This window comes from Oncorhynchus masou, chromosome 5 (assembly GCF_036934945.1).
Source record: "Oncorhynchus masou masou isolate Uvic2021 chromosome 5, UVic_Omas_1.1, whole genome shotgun sequence".
NCBI lineage: Eukaryota > Metazoa > Chordata > Actinopteri > Salmoniformes > Salmonidae > Oncorhynchus > Oncorhynchus masou.
In genome coordinates, this window is record NC_088216.1 from 81,825,319 (window position 1) to 81,843,919 (window position 18,601).

The 18,601-nt window shown below is 46.8% G+C and overlaps 1 protein-coding gene across 1 annotated transcript; it reads left to right on the forward strand.

Moving 5' to 3' along the window:
• Positions 1-4,841: 4,841 nt before the first annotated feature.
• Positions 4,842-17,814, forward strand: ddx19b (DEAD-box helicase 19b). Its single transcript, XM_064966983.1, has 12 exons — positions 4,842-5,101; positions 5,687-5,726; positions 5,928-6,065; positions 6,554-6,689; positions 7,166-7,258; positions 7,516-7,618; positions 15,419-15,533; positions 15,718-15,895; positions 16,071-16,308; positions 16,695-16,857; positions 17,189-17,380; positions 17,633-17,814. Exons 1-12 carry the CDS (start codon positions 5,045-5,047, stop codon positions 17,692-17,694), a joined length of 1,515 nt encoding a protein of 504 aa, XP_064823055.1. The 5' UTR covers positions 4,842-5,044; the 3' UTR covers positions 17,695-17,814.
• The last annotated feature ends 787 nt before the right edge of the window (positions 17,815-18,601 follow it).

The window sequence follows — 18,601 nt, forward strand, 5'->3', positions numbered from 1 at the left end:
TAGGTTCACCACTGAAGGTCTATAGGTTCACCACTGAAAGTCTATAGGTTCACCACTGAAGGTCTATAGGTTCACCACTGAAGGTCTATAGGTTCACCACTGAAGGTCTATAGGTTCACCACTGTCACACACTGAAGGTCTATAGGTTCACCACTGAAGGTCTATAGGTTCTCCACTGAAGGTCTATAGGTTCACCACTGAAGGTCTATAGGTTCACCACTGAAGGTCTATAGGTTCACCACTGTCACACACTGAAGGCCTTTAGGTTCTCCACTGAAGGTTTATAGGTTCACCACTGTCACACACTGAAGGCCTTTAGGTTCACTAATGAAGGTCTATAGGTTCCCACTGAAGGTCTATAGGTTCACCACTGTCACACACTGAAGGTCTATAGGTTCACCACTGAATGTCTACAGGTTCACCACTGAAGGTCTATAGGTTCACCACTGAAGGTCTATAGGTTCACCACTGAAGGTCTATAGGTTCTCCACTGAAGGTCTATAGGTTCACCACTGAAGGTCTATAGGTTCACCACTGAATGTCTATAGGTTCACCACTGAAGGTCTATAGGTTCACCACTGAAGGTCTATAGGTTCACCACTGAAGGTCTATAGGTTCACCACTGAAGGTCTATAGGTTCACCACTGAAGGTCTATAGGTTCACCACTGAAGGTCTATAGGTTCACCACTGAAGGTCTATAGGTTCACCACTGAAGGTCTATAGGTTCACCACTGAAGGTCTATAGGTTCACCACTGAATGTCTATAGGTTCACCACTGAAGGTCTATAGGTTCACCACTGAAGGTCTATAGGTTCACCACTGAAGGTCTATAGGTTCACCACTGAAGGTCTATAGGTCCACCACTGAAGGTCTATAGGTTCACCACTGAAGGTCTATAGGTTCACCACTGAAGGTCTATAGGTTCACCACTGAAGGTCTATAGGTTCACCACTGAAGGTCTATAGGTTCACCACTGAAGGTCTTTAGGTTTACCACTGAAGGTCTATAGGTTCACCACTGAAGGTCTATAGGTTCTCCACTGAAGGGTCTATAGGTTCACCACTGAAGGGTCTATAGGTTCACCACTGAAGGTCTATAGGTCCACCACTGAAGGTCTATAGGTTCACCACTGAAGGTATATAGGTTCACCACTGAAGGTCTATAGGTTCACCACTGAAGGTCTATAGGTTCACCACTGAAGGTCTATAGGTTCACCACTGAAGGTCTATAGGTCCACCACTGAAGGTCTATAGGTTCACCACTGAAGGTATATAGGTTCACCACTGAAGGTCTATAGGTTCACCACTGAAGGTCTATAGGTTCACCACTGTCACACACTGAAGGTCTATAGGTTCACCACTGAAGGTCTATAGGTTCTCCACTGAAGGTCTATAGGTTCACCACTGAAGGTCTATAGGTTCTCCACTGAAGGTCTATAGGTTCACCACTGAAGGTCTATAGGTTCACCACTGAAGGTCTATAGGTTCACCACTGTCACACACTGAAGGCCTTTAGGTTCTCCACTGAAGGTTTATAGGTTCACCACTGTCACACACTGAAGGCCTTTGGGTTCACTAATGAAGGTCTATAGGTTCCCACTGAAGGTCTATAGGTTCACCACTGTCACACACTGAAGGTCTATAGGTTCACCACTGAATGTCTACAGGTTCACACACTAAAGGTCTATAGGTTCACCACTGAAGGGTCTATAGGTTCACCACTGAAGGTCTATAGGTTCACCACTGAAGGTCTATAGGTTCACCACTGAAGGTCTATAGGTTCTCCACTGAAGGTCTATAGGTTCACCACTGAAGGTCTATAGGTTCACCACTGAATGTCTATAGGTTCACCACTGAAGGTCTATAGGTTCACCACTGAAGGTCTATAGGTTCACCACTGAAGGTCTATAGGTTCACCACTGAAGGTCTATAGGTTCACCACTGAAGGTCTATAGGTTCACCACTGAATGTCTATAGGTTCACCACTGAAGGTCTATAGGTTCACCACTGAAGGTCTATAGGTTCACCACTGAAGGTCTATAGGTTCACCACTGAAGGTCTATAGGTTCACCACTGAAGGTCTATAGGTTCACCACTGAAGGTCTATAGGTTCACCACTGAAGGTCTTGAGGTAGGAAGGTCTATAGTTCACCACTGAAGGTCTATAGGTTCACCACTGAAGGTCTATAGGTTCACCACTGAAGGTCTATAGGTTCACCACTGAAGGTCTATAGGTTCACCACTGAAGGTCTATAGGTTCACCACTGAAGGTCTATAGGTTCACCACTGAAGGTCTTTATGTTCTCCACTGTAATAACATGTCTATAATAGATATAAAGTCTGTTAAGATATTGTCACCAGTGGTGTAAAGTACTTAAGTAAAAAATACTTGAAAGTACTACTACTATGAGCACTTCACTATTTATATTTTTGACTTTTACTTCACTACATTCCCAAAGAAAATAATGAACTTTTTACTCCATACATTTTCCCTGACACCCAAAAGTACTCATTACATTTTGAATGCTTAGCAGGACAACAACAAAAAATGTCATATTCATGCCATTATCAAGAAAACATCACTGGTCATCCCTACTGCCTCTGATCTGGTGGACTCACTAAACATATATGCTTCATTTGCAAATGATGTCTGAGTTTTTGGAGTGTGCCTCCCTGGCTATTCATACTTTCTAAAAACAAGAACATGGCGCTGTCTGGCTTTCTTATTATAAGGAATTTGAAATTATTTATACTTTTGCTTTTGATACTTTAGTATATTTGAGCAATTACATTTACTTTTGATACTTAAGTATATTTAAAACCAAATACTTTTAGACTTTTACTGAAGGAGTATTTTACTTGGTTCATTTTCTATTGAGGTATCTTTACATTTACTCAAGTATAACAATATGGTACTTTTTCCACCACTGAATGGTCCCAGAAAGGAGTGTCTATATTTGGCCTGGAGAAGCAGTTTTATGCTGCTAACTGAATGGAAGCTAATAATTGTGAGTATTTTTACTCTGCTGGTCACTAGAAGAACTTATGAGTACTCACTGTCCGAGACGAGTCAAGAACGAGTACAAATGTATCGGACACCGAGATAAGACCGAGACACTAAATCTGTGAAAGAAAGGGACTTAGTCAGTTGTACAATTGAATGCATTCAAGAGAAATGTGTCTTCCTCATTTAACCCAACCGCTCTGAATCAGAGAGGTGCAGGGGGCTGCCTTAATCGACATCCCCGTCATCGGCGCCCGGGGAACCAGTGGGTTTACTGACTTCCTCGGGAGCAGAATAACAGATTTTTACATTGTCAGCTCAGGGATTCGATCCAGCAACCTTTCGGGTTACTGGCCCAACGCTCCTACCCACCAGGCTTCCTGACACCCCAGGTAGGTAGCCTGGTCTCGCGACCTACAACACTGACCAGGCATGTTGGTTTGTGTCAAGAATGGCAACACTGCTGGATTTTACACTCTCAACAGTTTTCTGTGTGTATCGAGAATGGTCCACCACCCAAAGGACATCCAGCCAACTTAACACAACTGTGGAAAGCATTGGATTCAACACATTGTAGAGTCCATGCCCCAACTACTTTAGGTGGTCTTAATGTTTTGTATACTCAGTATAGATGATGTGGTGCACTGGCAAAATTTAAATACACACACACACACACTCACACACACACACACACACACACACACACACACACACACACACACACACACACAGTCTACTCCCATTATCCATTCCAGACAACATCTACGGTCTTCTTATCTGTGCTCAATGCGTTCCATAGAGTCTCATTGGTGTGATAACAGGTAGCCCTTGTTCTTTGCCTCCTCCTAAAATTCTCAGGGGAACTGAAACCTTAATTTTACACTTTTGGTTGCCATGGATACCTCATCCAGCGCAGCCGCAGTTTGGCAACAATAAACTCAGACTCCCTTTTAAGCCAAATGTATCTCCAAACTAAACGACCCAGACCCCCCTACCTCTCCTCCTCTCCTCTTCCTATAACTCAACATATACTGATGATCACCATCAACACTGATCAATATAGTCTTCTAATCTCTTACTGTCTCCCTCTCCTCTCTCTGTCTCTCTCCTCTCTCTCTCTCTCACTCTCTCTGTCTCTCTCTTTCTCTCTCTCCTCTCTCTTTCTCCCTCTCCTCTCTCTTTCTCCCCCTCCTCTCTCTGTCTCTCTCTCACTCTCTCTGTCTCTCTTTCTCCCTCTCCCTGTCTCTCTATCTCTCTCCCCATCCATCCATCCATCCATCCCAGCGGAACTAGACCAAGCAAAGGTGTGAAATCAATTCGGCATGTAATGAAGCAGCAGCAGTAGCATCAGTGAAGACAGGCTTCAGAGAGGTGACCTCTGGGTCTTTGTAGGTTTAATGGACGCTGAATCTGATCAATAGATAGACAGTCAGTCCGTCCCTTGGAAATATCGGGTTGTATTACCTCGGTATAGGTATGGATTCATACTGGTGTAGTCTTTACTGCAAGTAGTCACAAACTGTTCCCTAAAATGTCTTACATGCAACCCCTATTTCAGTTATGAAGACAGAATGTGTAAGGCACCATCTAGAGGCTGCGTAAAGTACTAAATACATATTGTGATAAACTGATATTTTACCACAAATAAATTATTTTATCCATCTCCAATACTCAGGGAGAACATGTGCGAACCCTAGCGGAACAACAATAATTTCATCCATGCAGGCTATTTTTTGGATTAAATGCACTATACAGAATTAGCTAATCCAATACCTCAACGTTATATTTGAATGCACTTTTGTTGTGCCATCTGGGAGGAACTGTTTTGCTCTTGTCTCAATGTCTACACCCGGACCTTTTTACGGACGCACTGGTGAACTCCGTAGCCTATTTCTTCACGCCATTGTAATATTAGTTTATTTTCAGACTTTGGAAACACTTTGTTAGGGTTCCCAGATCAGTTATCAGGTTGGTGTTGAAGCTACTGGGAACCAGGTGGTGTGATAAGAGAACGAGACTGACCTAATAACAGCGGACATCATGTCAACCGACTCCTGGGCCCAGGCTGTGGACGAGCAAGAAGCCGCGGCGGAATCGGTAACGTTAAGCGCCAGCCGAACTGCTCTTTGGCGAAGTGTTTTTGTCGGGTCATTGGGCCTATGCTTCGGCTGGTTAACGTTAACTATGGATTATGTTCAAAAATAGCAAATAACATGAATTAACTAGTTAAATAGTTGGCCGATATTGCAATCAATCCACAGTACATGCATGACCCCTCGACCGTATTATCGTTCACATCATAATGACTACTGTAACTAGCTAGTTTGGCTAACCTCAGCTAGCTAATTAACTAGTCAAGTTATCAAACGTTAGTTCACGTTACTTTGCTAACTTGGCTAGCCAGATCAGCTAATTATTAATAGTTTTCATTACATTGTTTTCATTGCATTGTATGCACGTTCTCTGTTTACATACAATTATATCTCGTTCGCTTTAACCCGATTTAATGTATTTCTTGTCACGGCTTTGGACGTGGTAAAGAAATGGACTCTGTCCAGGGAGGAAGATCCGAACATGTTCACCCTCTCCAATTTGTGCAACACATGCCTTACTCTGAAATGACCCGTTTAAAAACATTCCTGGACTTCCTAAAACCATATTATGCTTGTTTATATTTCCTAGATTGGTAGCCTACAAATCAAAGACAAGCCCGAGGAAAATGGTAAGATAAGTTATCCCATGTTGCCTATTTTATAAACAGGCTATGTGGTTTAGCATAACACATGATCTGAAGGATTACAACTTACATTTGTGAATCAATTCTTGTTAACTAGTTTGAGTGAAAACAAAATGTTTCATTGTAAAACGTGTTGACTTGTTCTAAGATACCACAGGCTAACAAATACCATTATGGTCCTCTCAGGTACTGCCAACGCTGCATTGGCGACGACGACAACGACAACAACGACGACGACGACAAACACAGCAGCCGCCAGCGCTACAACGCCTGCAAAGACAGGAGGAGGAGAGGGAGACAAAACAGGGGAGGAGGATGATAAAGGTGTTTACTATCAGGCAATGCAAACACAACATGGGATGTCCGCAGTGGTGGAGACAGTACAAAATTGTCTGTCTTGAGTAAAAGTATCAAAAGTAAATCGAATTTATCAAATATACTTAAGCATTACATAGAGCCATGACTACATAGAAATCTATTCCACATCAATTAACTGACGCAAGCAGTAAAATTATATTTAAAAAAAAAAACACTTTATGGAACAGCGGGGACTGTGAAGCAACACAAACATTGGCACAGACATGCATACACACATACGATAACATACTCACTATACATACACATGGATTTAGTACTGTAAATATGTGGTAGTGGTGGAGTAGGGGCCTGAGGGCACACAGTGTGTTGTGAAATCTGTGAATGTAATGTTTAAAAATTGTGTAAACTGCCTTAATTTTGCTGGACCCCAGGAAGAATAGCTGCTGCTCTGACGAATGGGGATCCATAATAAATACAAATGTGACTGTTTACAGATGACAAGGCGGCACAGTCCTTATTGAATAAGTTGATACGCAGTAATCTAGTGAACACAACCAATCAAGTAGAAGTTCTACAGAGGGATCCCAACTCTCCACTTTACTCTGTCAAATCCTTCGAGGAACTACGGCTGTAAGTTCTATGTCCTGTCTATGTCCTGTCTATGTCCTGTCTATGTCCTGTCTATGAGCTGTCTATGTCCTGTCTATGAGCTGTCTATGAGCTGTCTATGAGCTGTCTATGTCCTGTCTATGTCCTGTCTAAAGTCTATGAGCTGTCTATGAGCTGTCTATGTCCTGTCTAAAGTCTATGAGCTGTCTATGTCCTGTCTAAAGTCTATGAGCTGTCTATGTCCTGTCTAAAGTCTATGAGCTGTCTATGAGCTGTCTATGTCCTGTCTAAAGTCTATGAGCTGTCTATGAACTGTTAGAGTGCCCAAGGTGGTATGCATGTTGTTGAACTAAAATGCCAAGTTTTGAACAGAATGTGTTTTGCTGTTGGCACATGTAATGTGCTCTGGGCCCCTGGCTTTGTGTCCATATCTTTGTTTTGTTTTGAATGTTAAAAATGTCCCCTTAATACTCCTGTTTCCCTCCCTGTCCCCACAGTAAACCTCAGCTGCTCCAGGGAGTGTACGCCATGGGCTTCAACCGACCCTCCAAAATCCAAGAGAACGCATTACCCATGATGCTCGCTGAACCGTGAGTTCACAGAGAGCTTCAGTCAATCGCTCAGTTCAGACAGTTTTTTTGTTTGGACAGAAGGCCTATAGACATAAGATATGCTGTGTAGAGTCTACCGCTCTGTCTGGTCTTGCTCGTCTCCATTTAAACTGATATCAAACTGTTCCATTGAACTGATTGGCCATTAAACAGTTTTACCAGAACAATCATCAAGCTTGGTCTTTCCTGTCTCCTTCTCTCTGTGTTGATCTGGCCTGTGCTCTCGTGGCTACCAGCCCACAGAACCTGATAGCCCAGTCTCAGTCAGGGACGGGGAAGACTGCTGCCTTTGTCCTGGCCATGCTCAGTCATGTTGATCCCAACAACAAGTTCCCACAGGTGAGTTGAACCCTTACCCTTGACCTCTCAGGGTCAATTTCATTAGGGTACACTGTCTGCTTGCTTGTTTTCTTGTACCGGTTCCAGGTAGGACCTTTACATGTTTTGTGCCTAATGGAATGTTTAGGTAATCAGCAGGTGAGATGGTATGTAACACCTCTCTCTCTCCTCTCCCAGGCTCTGTCTCTCCTACCTATGAGCTATATAACACCCTCTGTCTCCTCTCCCAGGCTCTGTCTCTCCTACCTATGAGCTATATAACACCTCTCTCTCCTCTCCCAGGCTCAGTCTCCTACCTAATGAGCTATATAACACCCTCTCTCTCCTCTCCCAGGCTCTGTCTCTCCTACCTATGAGCTATATAACACCCTCTCTCTCCTCTCCCAGGCTCTGTCTCTCCTATCTATGAGCTATATAACACCCTCTCTCTCCTCTCCCAGGCTCTGTCTCTCCTACCTATGAGCTATATAACACCTCTCTCCCTCTCCCAGGCTCAGTCTCCTACCTATGAGCTATATAACACCCTCTCTCTCCTCTCCCAGGCTCTGTCTCTCCTACCTATGAGCTATATAACACCCTCTCTCTCCTCTCCCAGGCTCTGTCTCTCCTACCTATGAGCTATATAACACCTCTCTCTCTCCTCTCCCAGGCTCTGTCTCTCCTACCTATGAGCTATATAACACTCTCTCTCTCTCTCCTCTCCCAGGCTCTGTCTCTCCTACCTATGAGCTATATAACACCTCTCTCTCTCCTCTCCCAGGCTCTGTCTCTCCTACCTATGAGCTATATAACACCCTCTCTCTCCTCTCCCAGGCTCTGTCTCTCCTACCTATGAGCTATATAACACCTCCCTCTCTCCTCTCCCAGGCTCTGTCTCTCCTACCTATGAGCTATATAACACCTCTCTCTCCTCTCCCAGGCTCTGTCTCTCCTACCTATGAGCTATATAACACCCTCTCTCTCCTCTCCCAGGCTCTGTCTCTCCTACCTATGAGCTATATAACACCTCTCTCTCCTCTCCCAGGCTCTGTCTCTCCTACCTATGAGCTATATAACACCTTCTCTCTCCTCTCCCAGGCTCTGTCTCTCCTACCTATGAGCTATATAACACCCTCTCTCTCCTCTCCCAGGCTCTGTCTCTCCTACCTATGAGCTATATAACACCTTCTCTCTCTCCTCTCCCAGGCTCTGTCTCTCCTACCTATGAGCTATATAACACCTCTCTCTCTCCTCTCCCAGGCTCTGTCTCTCCTACCTATGAGCTATATAACACCTCTCTCTCCTCTCCCAGGCTCTGTCTCTCCTACCTATGAGCTATATAACACCCTCTCTCTCCTCTCCCAGGCTCTGTCTCTCCTACCTATGAGCTATATAACACCCTCTCTCTCCTCTCCCAGGCTCTGTCTCTCCTACCTATGAGCTATATAACACCCTCTCTCTCTCCTCTCCCAGGCTCTGTCTCTCCTACCTATGAGCTATATAACACCCTCTCTCCTCTCCCAGGCTCTGTCTCCCATGGCTCTTTCTGCTCTGTCTCTCCTACCTATGAGCTATATAACACCCTCTCTCTCCTCTCCCAGGCTCTGTCTCTCCTACCTATGAGCTATATAACACCCTCTCTCTCCTCTCCCAGGCTCTGTCTCTCCTACCTATGAGCTATATAACACCTTCTCTCTCTCCTCTCCCAGGCTCTGTCTCTCCTACCTATGAGCTATATAACACCTTCTCTCTCTCCTCTCCCAGGCTCTGTCTCTCCTACCTATGAGCTATATAACACCCTCTCTCTCCTCTCCCAGGCTCTTTGTGTGTCTCCTACCTATGAGCTATATAACACCCTCTCTCTCCTCTCCCAGGCTCTGTCTCTCCTACCTATGAGCTATATAACACCCTCTCTCTCCTCTCCCAGGCTCTGTCTCTCCTACCTATGAGCTATATAACACCCTCTCTCTCCTCTCCCAGGCTCTGTCTCTCCTACCTATGAGCTATATAACACCTTCTCTCTCTCCTCTCCTAGGCTCTCTGTGTCTCTCCTACCTATGAGCTATATAACACCTCTCTCTCCTCTCCCAGGCTCTGTCTCTCCTACCTATGAGCTATATAACACCTCTCTCTCCTCTCCCAGGCTCTGTCTCTCCTACCTATGAGCTATATAACACCCCTCTCTCTCTCCTCTCCCAGGCTCTGTCTCTCCTACCTATGAGCTATATAACACCCTCTCTCTCCTCTCCCAGGCTCTGTCTCTCCTACCTATGAGCTATATAACACCCTCTCTCTCCTCTCCCAGGCTCTGTCTCCTACCTATGAGCTATATAACACCCTCTCTCTCCTCTCCCAGGCTCTGTCTCTCCTACCTATGAGCTATATAACACCCCTCTCTCTCTCCTCTCCCAGGCTCTGTCTCTCCTACCTATGAGCTATATAACACCCTCTCTCTCCTCTCCCAGGCTCTGTCTCTCCTACCTATGAGCTATATAACACCCTCTCTCTCCTCTCCCAGGCTCTGTCTCCTACCTATGAGCTATATAACACCCTCTCTCTCCTCTCCCAGGCTCTGTCTCTCCTACCTATGAGCTATATAACACCCTCTCTCTCCTCTCCCAGGCTCTGTCTCTCCTACCTATGAGCTATATAACACCTCTCTCTCTCTCCCAGGCTCAGTCTCCTACCTATGAGCTATATAACACCCTCTCTCTCCTCTCCCAGGCTCTGTCTCTCCTACCTATGAGCTATATAACACCTCTCCTCTCCTCTCCCAGGCTCTGTCTCTCCTACCTATGAGCTATATAACACCTTCTCTCTCTCCTCTCCCAGGCTCTGTCTCTCCTACCTATGAGCTATATAACACCTTCTCTCTCTCCTCTCCCAGGCTCTGTCTCTCCTACCTATGAGCTATATAACACCTCTCTCTCTCCTCTCCCAGGCTCTGTCTCTCCTACCTATGAGCTATATAACACCTCCCTCTCCTCTCCCCAGGCTCTGTCTCCTACCTATGAGCTATATAACACCTCTCTCTCTCTCCCAGGCTCTGTCTCTCCTACCTATGAGCTATATAACACCCTCTCTCTCCTCTCCCAGGCTCTGTCTCTCCTACCTATGAGCTATATAACACCCTCTCTCCTCTCCCAGGCTCTGTCTCTCCTACCTATGAGCTATATAACACCCTCTCTCTCTCCTCACCCAGGCTCTGTCTCTCCTACCTATGAGCTATATAACACCCTCTCTCTCCTCTCCCAGGCTCTTTGTGTGTCTCCTACCTATGAGCTATATAACACCTCGCTCTCTCCTCTCCCAGGCTCTGTCTCTCCTACCTATGAGCTATATAACACCTTCTCTCTCTCCTCTCCCAGGCTCTGTCTCTCCTACCTATGAGCTATATAACACCCTCTCTCTCCTCTCCCAGGCTCTTTGTGTGTCTCCTACCTATGAGCTATATAACACCCTCTCTCTCCTCTCCCAGGCTCTGTCTCTCCTACCTATGAGCTATATAACACCCTCTCTCTCCTCTCCCAGGCTCTGTCTCTCCTACCTATGAGCTATATAACACCCTCTCTCTCCTCTCCCAGGCTCTGTCTCTCCTACCTATGAGCTATATAACACCTTCTCTCTCTCCTCTCCTAGGCTCTCTGTGTCTCTCCTACCTATGAGCTATATAACACCTCTCTCTCCTCTCCCAGGCTCTGTCTCTCCTACCTATGAGCTATATAACACCTCTCTCTCCTCTCCCAGGCTCTGTCTCTCCTACCTATGAGCTATATAACACCCTCTCTCTCCTCTCCCAGGCTCTGTCTCCTACCTATGAGCTATATAACACCCTCTCTCCCTCTCCCAGGCTCTGTCTCTCCTACCTATGAGCTATATAACACCCCTCTCTCTCTCCTCTCCCAGGCTCTGTCTCTCCTACCTATGAGCTATATAACACCCTCTCTCTCCTCTCCCAGGCTCTGTCTCTCCTACCTATGAGCTATATAACACCCTCTCTCTCCTCTCCCAGGCTCTGTCTCCCTACCTATGAGCTATATAACACCCTCTCTCTCCTCTCCCAGGCTCTGTCTCTCCTACCTATGAGCTATATAACACCCTCTCTCTCCTCTCCCAGGCTCTGTCTCTCCTACCTATGAGCTATATAACACCTCTCTCTCCTCTCCCAGGCTCAGTCTCCTACCTATGAGCTATATAACACCCTCTCTCTCCTCTCCCAGGCTCTGTCTCTCCTACCTATGAGCTATATAACACCCTCCCTCTCCTCTCCCAGGCTCTGTCTCTCCTACCTATGAGCTATATAACACCCTCTCTCTCCTCTCCCAGGCTCTGTCTCCTACCTATGAGCTATATAACACCTCTCTCTCTCCTCTCCCAGGCTCTGTCTCTCCTACCTATGAGCTATATAACATCCTCTGTCTCTCCTACCTATGAGCTATATAACACCCTCTCTCTCCTCTCCCAGGCTCTCTGTGTGTCTCCTACCTATGAGCTATATAACACCCTCTCTCTCCTCTCCCAGGCTCTGTCTCTCCTACCTATGAGCTATATAACACCCTCTCTCTCCTCTCCCAGGCTCTGTCTCTCCTACCTATGAGCTATATAACACCCTCTCTCTCTCTCCCAGGCTCTGTCTCCTACCTATGAGCTATATAACACCTCTCTCTCTCCTCTCCCAGGCTCTGTCTCTCCTACCTATGAGCTATATAACACCCTCTCTCTCCTCTCCCAGGCTCTGTCTCTCCTACCTATGAGCTATATAACACCCTCTCTCTCCTCTCCCAGGCTCTGTCTGTCTCCTACCTATGAGCTATATAACACCCTCTCTCCTCTCCCAGGCTCTGTCTCTCCTACCTATGAGCTATATAACACCCTCTCTCTCCTCTCCCAGGCTCTCTGTGTGTCTCCTACCTATGAGCTATATAACACCCTCTCTCCTCTCCCAGGCTCTCTGTGTGTCTCCTACCTCTATATAACACCCTCCCCCTCTCCCAGGCTCTGTGTGTCTCCTACCTATGAGCTATAATAACACCCTCTAAGGCTCTCTGTGTGTCTCCTACCTATGAGCTATATAACACCCTCTCTCTCTCCTCTCCCAGGCTCTCTGTGTCTCTCCTACCTAAGAGCTATATAACACCCTCTCTCTCCTCTCCCAGGCTCTCCCAGGCTCTCTGTCTGTCTCCTACCTATGAGCTATATAACACCCTCTCTCTCCTCTCCCAGGCTCTCTGTGTGTCTCCTACCTATGAGCTATATAACACCCTCTCTCTCCTCTCCCAGGCTCTCTGTGTGTCTCCTACCTATGAGCTATATAACACCCTCTCTCTCTCCTCTCCCAGGCTCTGTCTCTCCTACCTATGAGCTATATAACACCCTCTCTCTCCTCTCCCAGGCTCTGTCTCTCCTACCTATGAGCTATATAACACCCTCTCTCTCCTCTCCCAGGCTCTGTCTCTCCTACCTATGAGCTATATAACACCTCTCTCTCTCTCTCCTCCCAGGCTCTCTGTGTGTCTCCTACCTATGAGCTATATAACACCCTCTCTCTCCTCTCCCAGGCTCTCTGTGTGTCTCCTACCTATGAGCTATAATAACACCCTCTCTCTCCTCTCCCAGGCTCTCTGTGTGTCTCCTACCTATGAGCTATAATAACACCCTCTCTCTCCTCTCCCAGGCTCTGTCTCTCCTACCTACGAGCTATATAACACCCTCTCTCTCCTCTCCCAGGCTCTCTGTGTGTCTCCTACCTATGAGCTATAATAACACCCTCTCTCTCCTCTCCTAGGCTCTGTCTCTCCTACCTATGAGCTATATAACACCCTCTCTCTCCTCTCCCAGGCTCTTTGTGTGTCTCCTACCTATGAGCTATATAACACCTCGCTCTCTCCTCTCCCAGGCTCTGTCTCTCCTACCTATGAGCTATATAACACCTTCTCTCTCTCCTCTCCCAGGCTCTGTCTCTCCTACCTATGAGCTATATAACACCTTCTCTCTCTCTCCTCTCCCAGGCTCTGTCTCTCCTACCTATGAGCTATATAACACCCTCTCCTCTCTCCCAGGCTCTGTCTCCTACCTATGAGCTATATAACACCCTCTCTCTCCTCTCCCAGGCTCTGTCTCTCCTACCTATGAGCTATATAACACCCTCTCTCTCCTCTCCCAGGCTCTCTGTGTGTCTCCTACCTATGAGCTATATAACACCTCTCTCTCCTCTCCAGGCTCTGTCTCCTACCTATGAGCTATATAACACCCTCTCTCTCCTCTCCCAGGCTCTGTCTCCTACCTATGAGCTATATAACACCCTCTCTCTCCTCTCCCAGGCTCTGTCTCTCCTACCTACGAGCTATATAACACCCCTCTCTCTCCTCTCCCAGGCTCTCTGTGTGTCTCCTACCTATGAGTTATATAACACCCTCTCTCTCCTCTCCCAGGCTCTGTCTCTCCTACCTATGAGCTATATAACACCTTCTCTCTCTCCTCTCCCAGGCTCTGTCTCTCCTACCTATGAGCTATATAACACCTTCTCTCTCCTCTCCCAGGCTCTGTCTCTCCTACCTATGAGCTATATAACACCCTCTCTCTCCTCTCCCAGGCTCTGTCTCCTACCTATGAGCTATATAACACCCTCTCTCTCCTCTCCCAGGCTCTGTCTCCTACCTATGAGCTATATAACACCTCTCTCCTCTCCCAGGCTCTCTGTGTGTCTCCTACCTATGAGCTATATAACACCTCTCTCTCCTCTCCCAGGCTCTGTCTCTCCTACCTATGAGCTATATAACACCCTCTCTCTCCTCTCCCAGGCTCTCTGTGTGTCTCCTACCTATGAGCTATATAACACCTCTCTCTCCTCTCCCAGGCTCTGTCTCTCCTACCTATGAGCTATATAACACCCTCTCTCTCCTCTCCCAGGCTCTGTCTCTCCTACCTATGAGCTATATAACACCTCTCTCTCCTCTCCCAGGCTCTGTCTCTCCTACCTATGAGCTATATAACACCTCTCTCTCCTCTCCCAGGCTCTGTCTCTCCTACCTATGAGCTATATAACACCTCTCTCTCCTCTCCCAGGCTCTGTCTCTCCTACCTATGAGCTATATAACACCTCTCTCTCCTCTCCCAGGCTCTCTGTGTGTCTCCTACCTATGAGCTATATAACACCTCTCTCTCCTCTCCCAGGCTCTGTCTCTCCTACCTATGAGCTATATAACACCCTCTCTCTCCTCTCCCAGGCTCTGTCTCTCCTACCTATGAGCTATATAACACCTCTCTCTCCTCTCCCAGGCTCTGTCTCTCCTACCTATGAGCTATATAACACCTCTCTCTCCTCTCCCAGGCTCTGTCTCTCCTACCTATGAGCTATATAACACCTCTCTCTCCTCTCCCAGGCTCTCTGTGTGTCTCCTACCTATGAGCTATAATAACACCCTCTCTCTCTCCTCTCCCAGGCTCTGTCTCTCCTACCTATGAGCTATATAACACCTCTCTCTCCTCTCCCAGGCTCTGTCTCTCCTACCTATGAGCTATATAACACCTCTCTCTCCTCTCCCAGGCTCTGTCTCTCCTACCTATGAGCTATATAACACCCTCTCTCTCCTCTCCCAGGCTCTGTCTCTCCTACCTATGAGCTATATAACACCCCTCTCTCTCCTCTCCTAGGCTCTCTGTGTCTCTCCTACCTATGAGCTATATAACACCTCTCTCTCTCCTCTCCCAGGCTCTGTCTCTCCTACCTATGAGCTATACAACACCCTCTCTCTCCTCTCCCAGGCTCTCTGTGTGTCTCCTACCTATGAGCTATATAACACCTTCTCTCTCCTCTCCCAGGCTCTCTGTGTGTCTCCTACCTATGAGCTGGCCCTGCAGACAGGAAAGGTCATTGAGCAGATGGGGAAGCACTACTCAGAGGTCAAACTAGTCTACGCCATCAGAGGAAACAAACGTAAGTCTACTACAGAGTCCTTTTTTAAAGTCTCAACTGATTTGACTGTATTTCAAACAGAGTGTGAAACACTGGTATGACTGTTTTATCACAGTGAGCTGACCAGGTTAATCATCCACCACAGTTGTTTTACCTGAACAGGACAATGTGAAAAGGGGAATGTTCTCTCTTCTTCCCTCCCCAGTGCAGAGAGGTACCCAGCTCCAGGAGCAGGTTGTGATAGGGACGCCAGGCACCATGCTGGACTGGTGTCTGAAGTTCAAGTTCATCGACCCCAAGAAGATCAAAGTGTTTGTCCTGGACGAAGCTGACGTCATGATCGCTACACAGGGTCATCAGGACCAGAGTATACGCATTCAGAGGTACACACATTGACCCCCTTAGTCTTCTCTCTCTGTGTTTCAGGAAGTTGGCTAACAGTTATAAAAACGCACCCGCCACAATGACCCCCTTAGTCTTCTCTCTCTGTGTTTCAGGAAGTTGGCTAACAGTTATAAAAACGCACCCACCACAATGACCCCCTTTTCTCCCTCTCAGGATGCTACCCAAACAGTGCCAGATGCTGCTGTTCTCTGCCACGTTCGAGGAGACGGTGTGGAACTTCGCCCAGCGCATCGTCCCAGACCCCAACATCATCAAGCTGAAACGGGAGGAGGAGACGCTGGACACCATCAAACAGTACTACGTCCTCTGTAACAGCAAAGAGGAGAAGTTCATGGCCCTCTGCAACATCTACGGAGCCATCACCATCGCTCAGGCCATGATCTTCTGTCATGTGAGTTCTTCCCCTTAATAAGTTGTTTGGTAAAAGGGGATTTGTAGATCGGTGAGTGCACACTGTGTTACTTAGCCACAGATAAGTGTTGAGGAAATGTTTTTTAATTCCCAACTGATAATGTTAATGGGTGTAAACAGCATGGCAAGATGAGAAGTTGTTGCCTGATACCTATTTAATCATCTCAGATCTACACTAGGAGCTACGGGAGACATTTCCGGTGGCTAGGGGGTGGATTGGGGGGGGCTAGGGGGTGGATTGGGGGGGGAGCTCGGGGGTGGATTGGGGGGGGCTAGGGGGTGGATTGGGGGGGGAGCTCGGGGGTGGATTGGGGGATGTGTTTCTCTCCGTGTACTTTATCCTTCTTGTCTCTCTTTCCCGCTCAGACCAGGAAAACGGCGGGGTGGTTGGCAGGTGAGCTGTCCCGGGAGGGCCACCAGGTGGCGCTGCTCAGTGGGGAGATGCAGGTGGAGCAGAGAGCTGCTGTCATCGACCGCTTCCGAGACGGAAAGGAGAAGGTCCTGGTCACCACCAATGTCTGTGCCAGAGGTAACTCAACCAATCAAACTATTGGTCTTTATTTAAAGGCCCAGTGTGTAGTGTTTCCACGTGGTTTTGATCGTATTTGTTAATGCTATACCTATTGATCCTTGGAGTTTAAAGTTAGGGAGAGGGTCCTTCTTACCTCGTGATGCAAAAGTAACTGTTCAACTCTTCTTCACATGGATGTAGACTGATGGCAGTATATTAATACACTGGTCTTCATTGAATTATTTTTAGTGTTCTTCACCTGGGTAATTATTGGATATGTTGTATACTCATTTTATGTTTGGTCTGTCCATCCACCTATTCTAATCTGACCATTTAACTCTCCCTCCAGGTATTGACGTGGAGCAGGTTTCCGTGGTGATAAACTTTGACCTGCCGGTGGACAGAGACGGTAACCCGGACAACGAGACGTACCTGCATCGGATTGGCCGCACGGGTCGTTTTGGGAAGCGGGGATTGGCCATCAACATGGTGGACAGCAGGTTCAGCATGAACGTCCTAAACAAGATCCAGGATCACTTCAGTAAGTCAGGATATCTGAATAAATCATTTATTTATTGACCTTTCAAATAAAATTTGCTACCTGCCAAATGATTTTCAAACTTTGAGGTCCGTTTTCCCGGACAAGGATCAAGCCTAGTATGGACTAGAAAAGCACTTTCCATGGAGATTCTTCTTTGGGCTTGCTTTTTGGTCCAGGGCTAAATCATGTCCGAAAAACCGTCCCCAGCAGTGTGACAGTCTTAATGATGACCTCATCCTCACTAATCCACAGATAAGAAGATCGAGAAGCTGGACACCGACGATCTGGATGAGATAGAGAAAATCGCTGGCTGAAAAGAGTTTAGAGTCACATGACTTCTCTAGTCCCCCTCCCTCTTCCTGCTTCTCCCAGACCCCTCCCTCTTCCTGCTTCTCCCAGACCCCCCCCCTCCCTCTTCCTGCTTCTCCCAGACCCCCCCTCCCTCTTCCCCAGCTTCTCCCAGACCCCCCCTCCCTCTTCCTGCTTCCCCAGACCCCCCCCACCCCTCTTCCTGCTTCTCCCAGACCCCCCCCACCCTCTTCCTGCTTCTCCCAGACCCCCCACCCTCTTCCTGCTTCTCCCAGACCCCCCCCTCCCCTCTTCCTGCTTCTCCCAGACCCCCCAGACCCCCCCCTCCCTTTCCTGCTTCTCCCAGACCCCCCCACCCCTCTTCCTGCTTCTCCCAGACCCACCCCTCCCCTCGGACTGTTATTATAGTGTCTTTCATTTTTAAAAATGTAGTGTTGGAGAGAAGAGCAAAGCCACAAACACAGCTATAATGTTTACATGTGGTTAAATGTCTCTCAAATATGTTTTTATAAGTCTCTGAAACATTCCCATTTCACTCTTTGTACTTCTTAATGAATAAAGTTTATAATATTAGCTAACATTTTTAATTTGTATATGTGCATTGTAATGCTGTCATGGTGGTAGGCTTAGAGTGCAATGGCTTATGGAAAACTTTTACAATTATGCCAAATCAAATGTTACTACTGCCAGTATGTATCTTCCTTGTTAATGCAGTTATTTTGGTGGAATGGAAACAAGCCCTTTCATTTTATATAAAGATATTTTTGTTTAACCCAGTCCCTGAATGAAATCTCAAGGAGAGAATACAGCATAATTAGGAAAATAAACTTTTAAGATTTTAGTTATCATTTGTGAATGTTTTGCAATGAATATAATAATTCTGATGAGTAGTACAAAGAGTGAAATAGATTT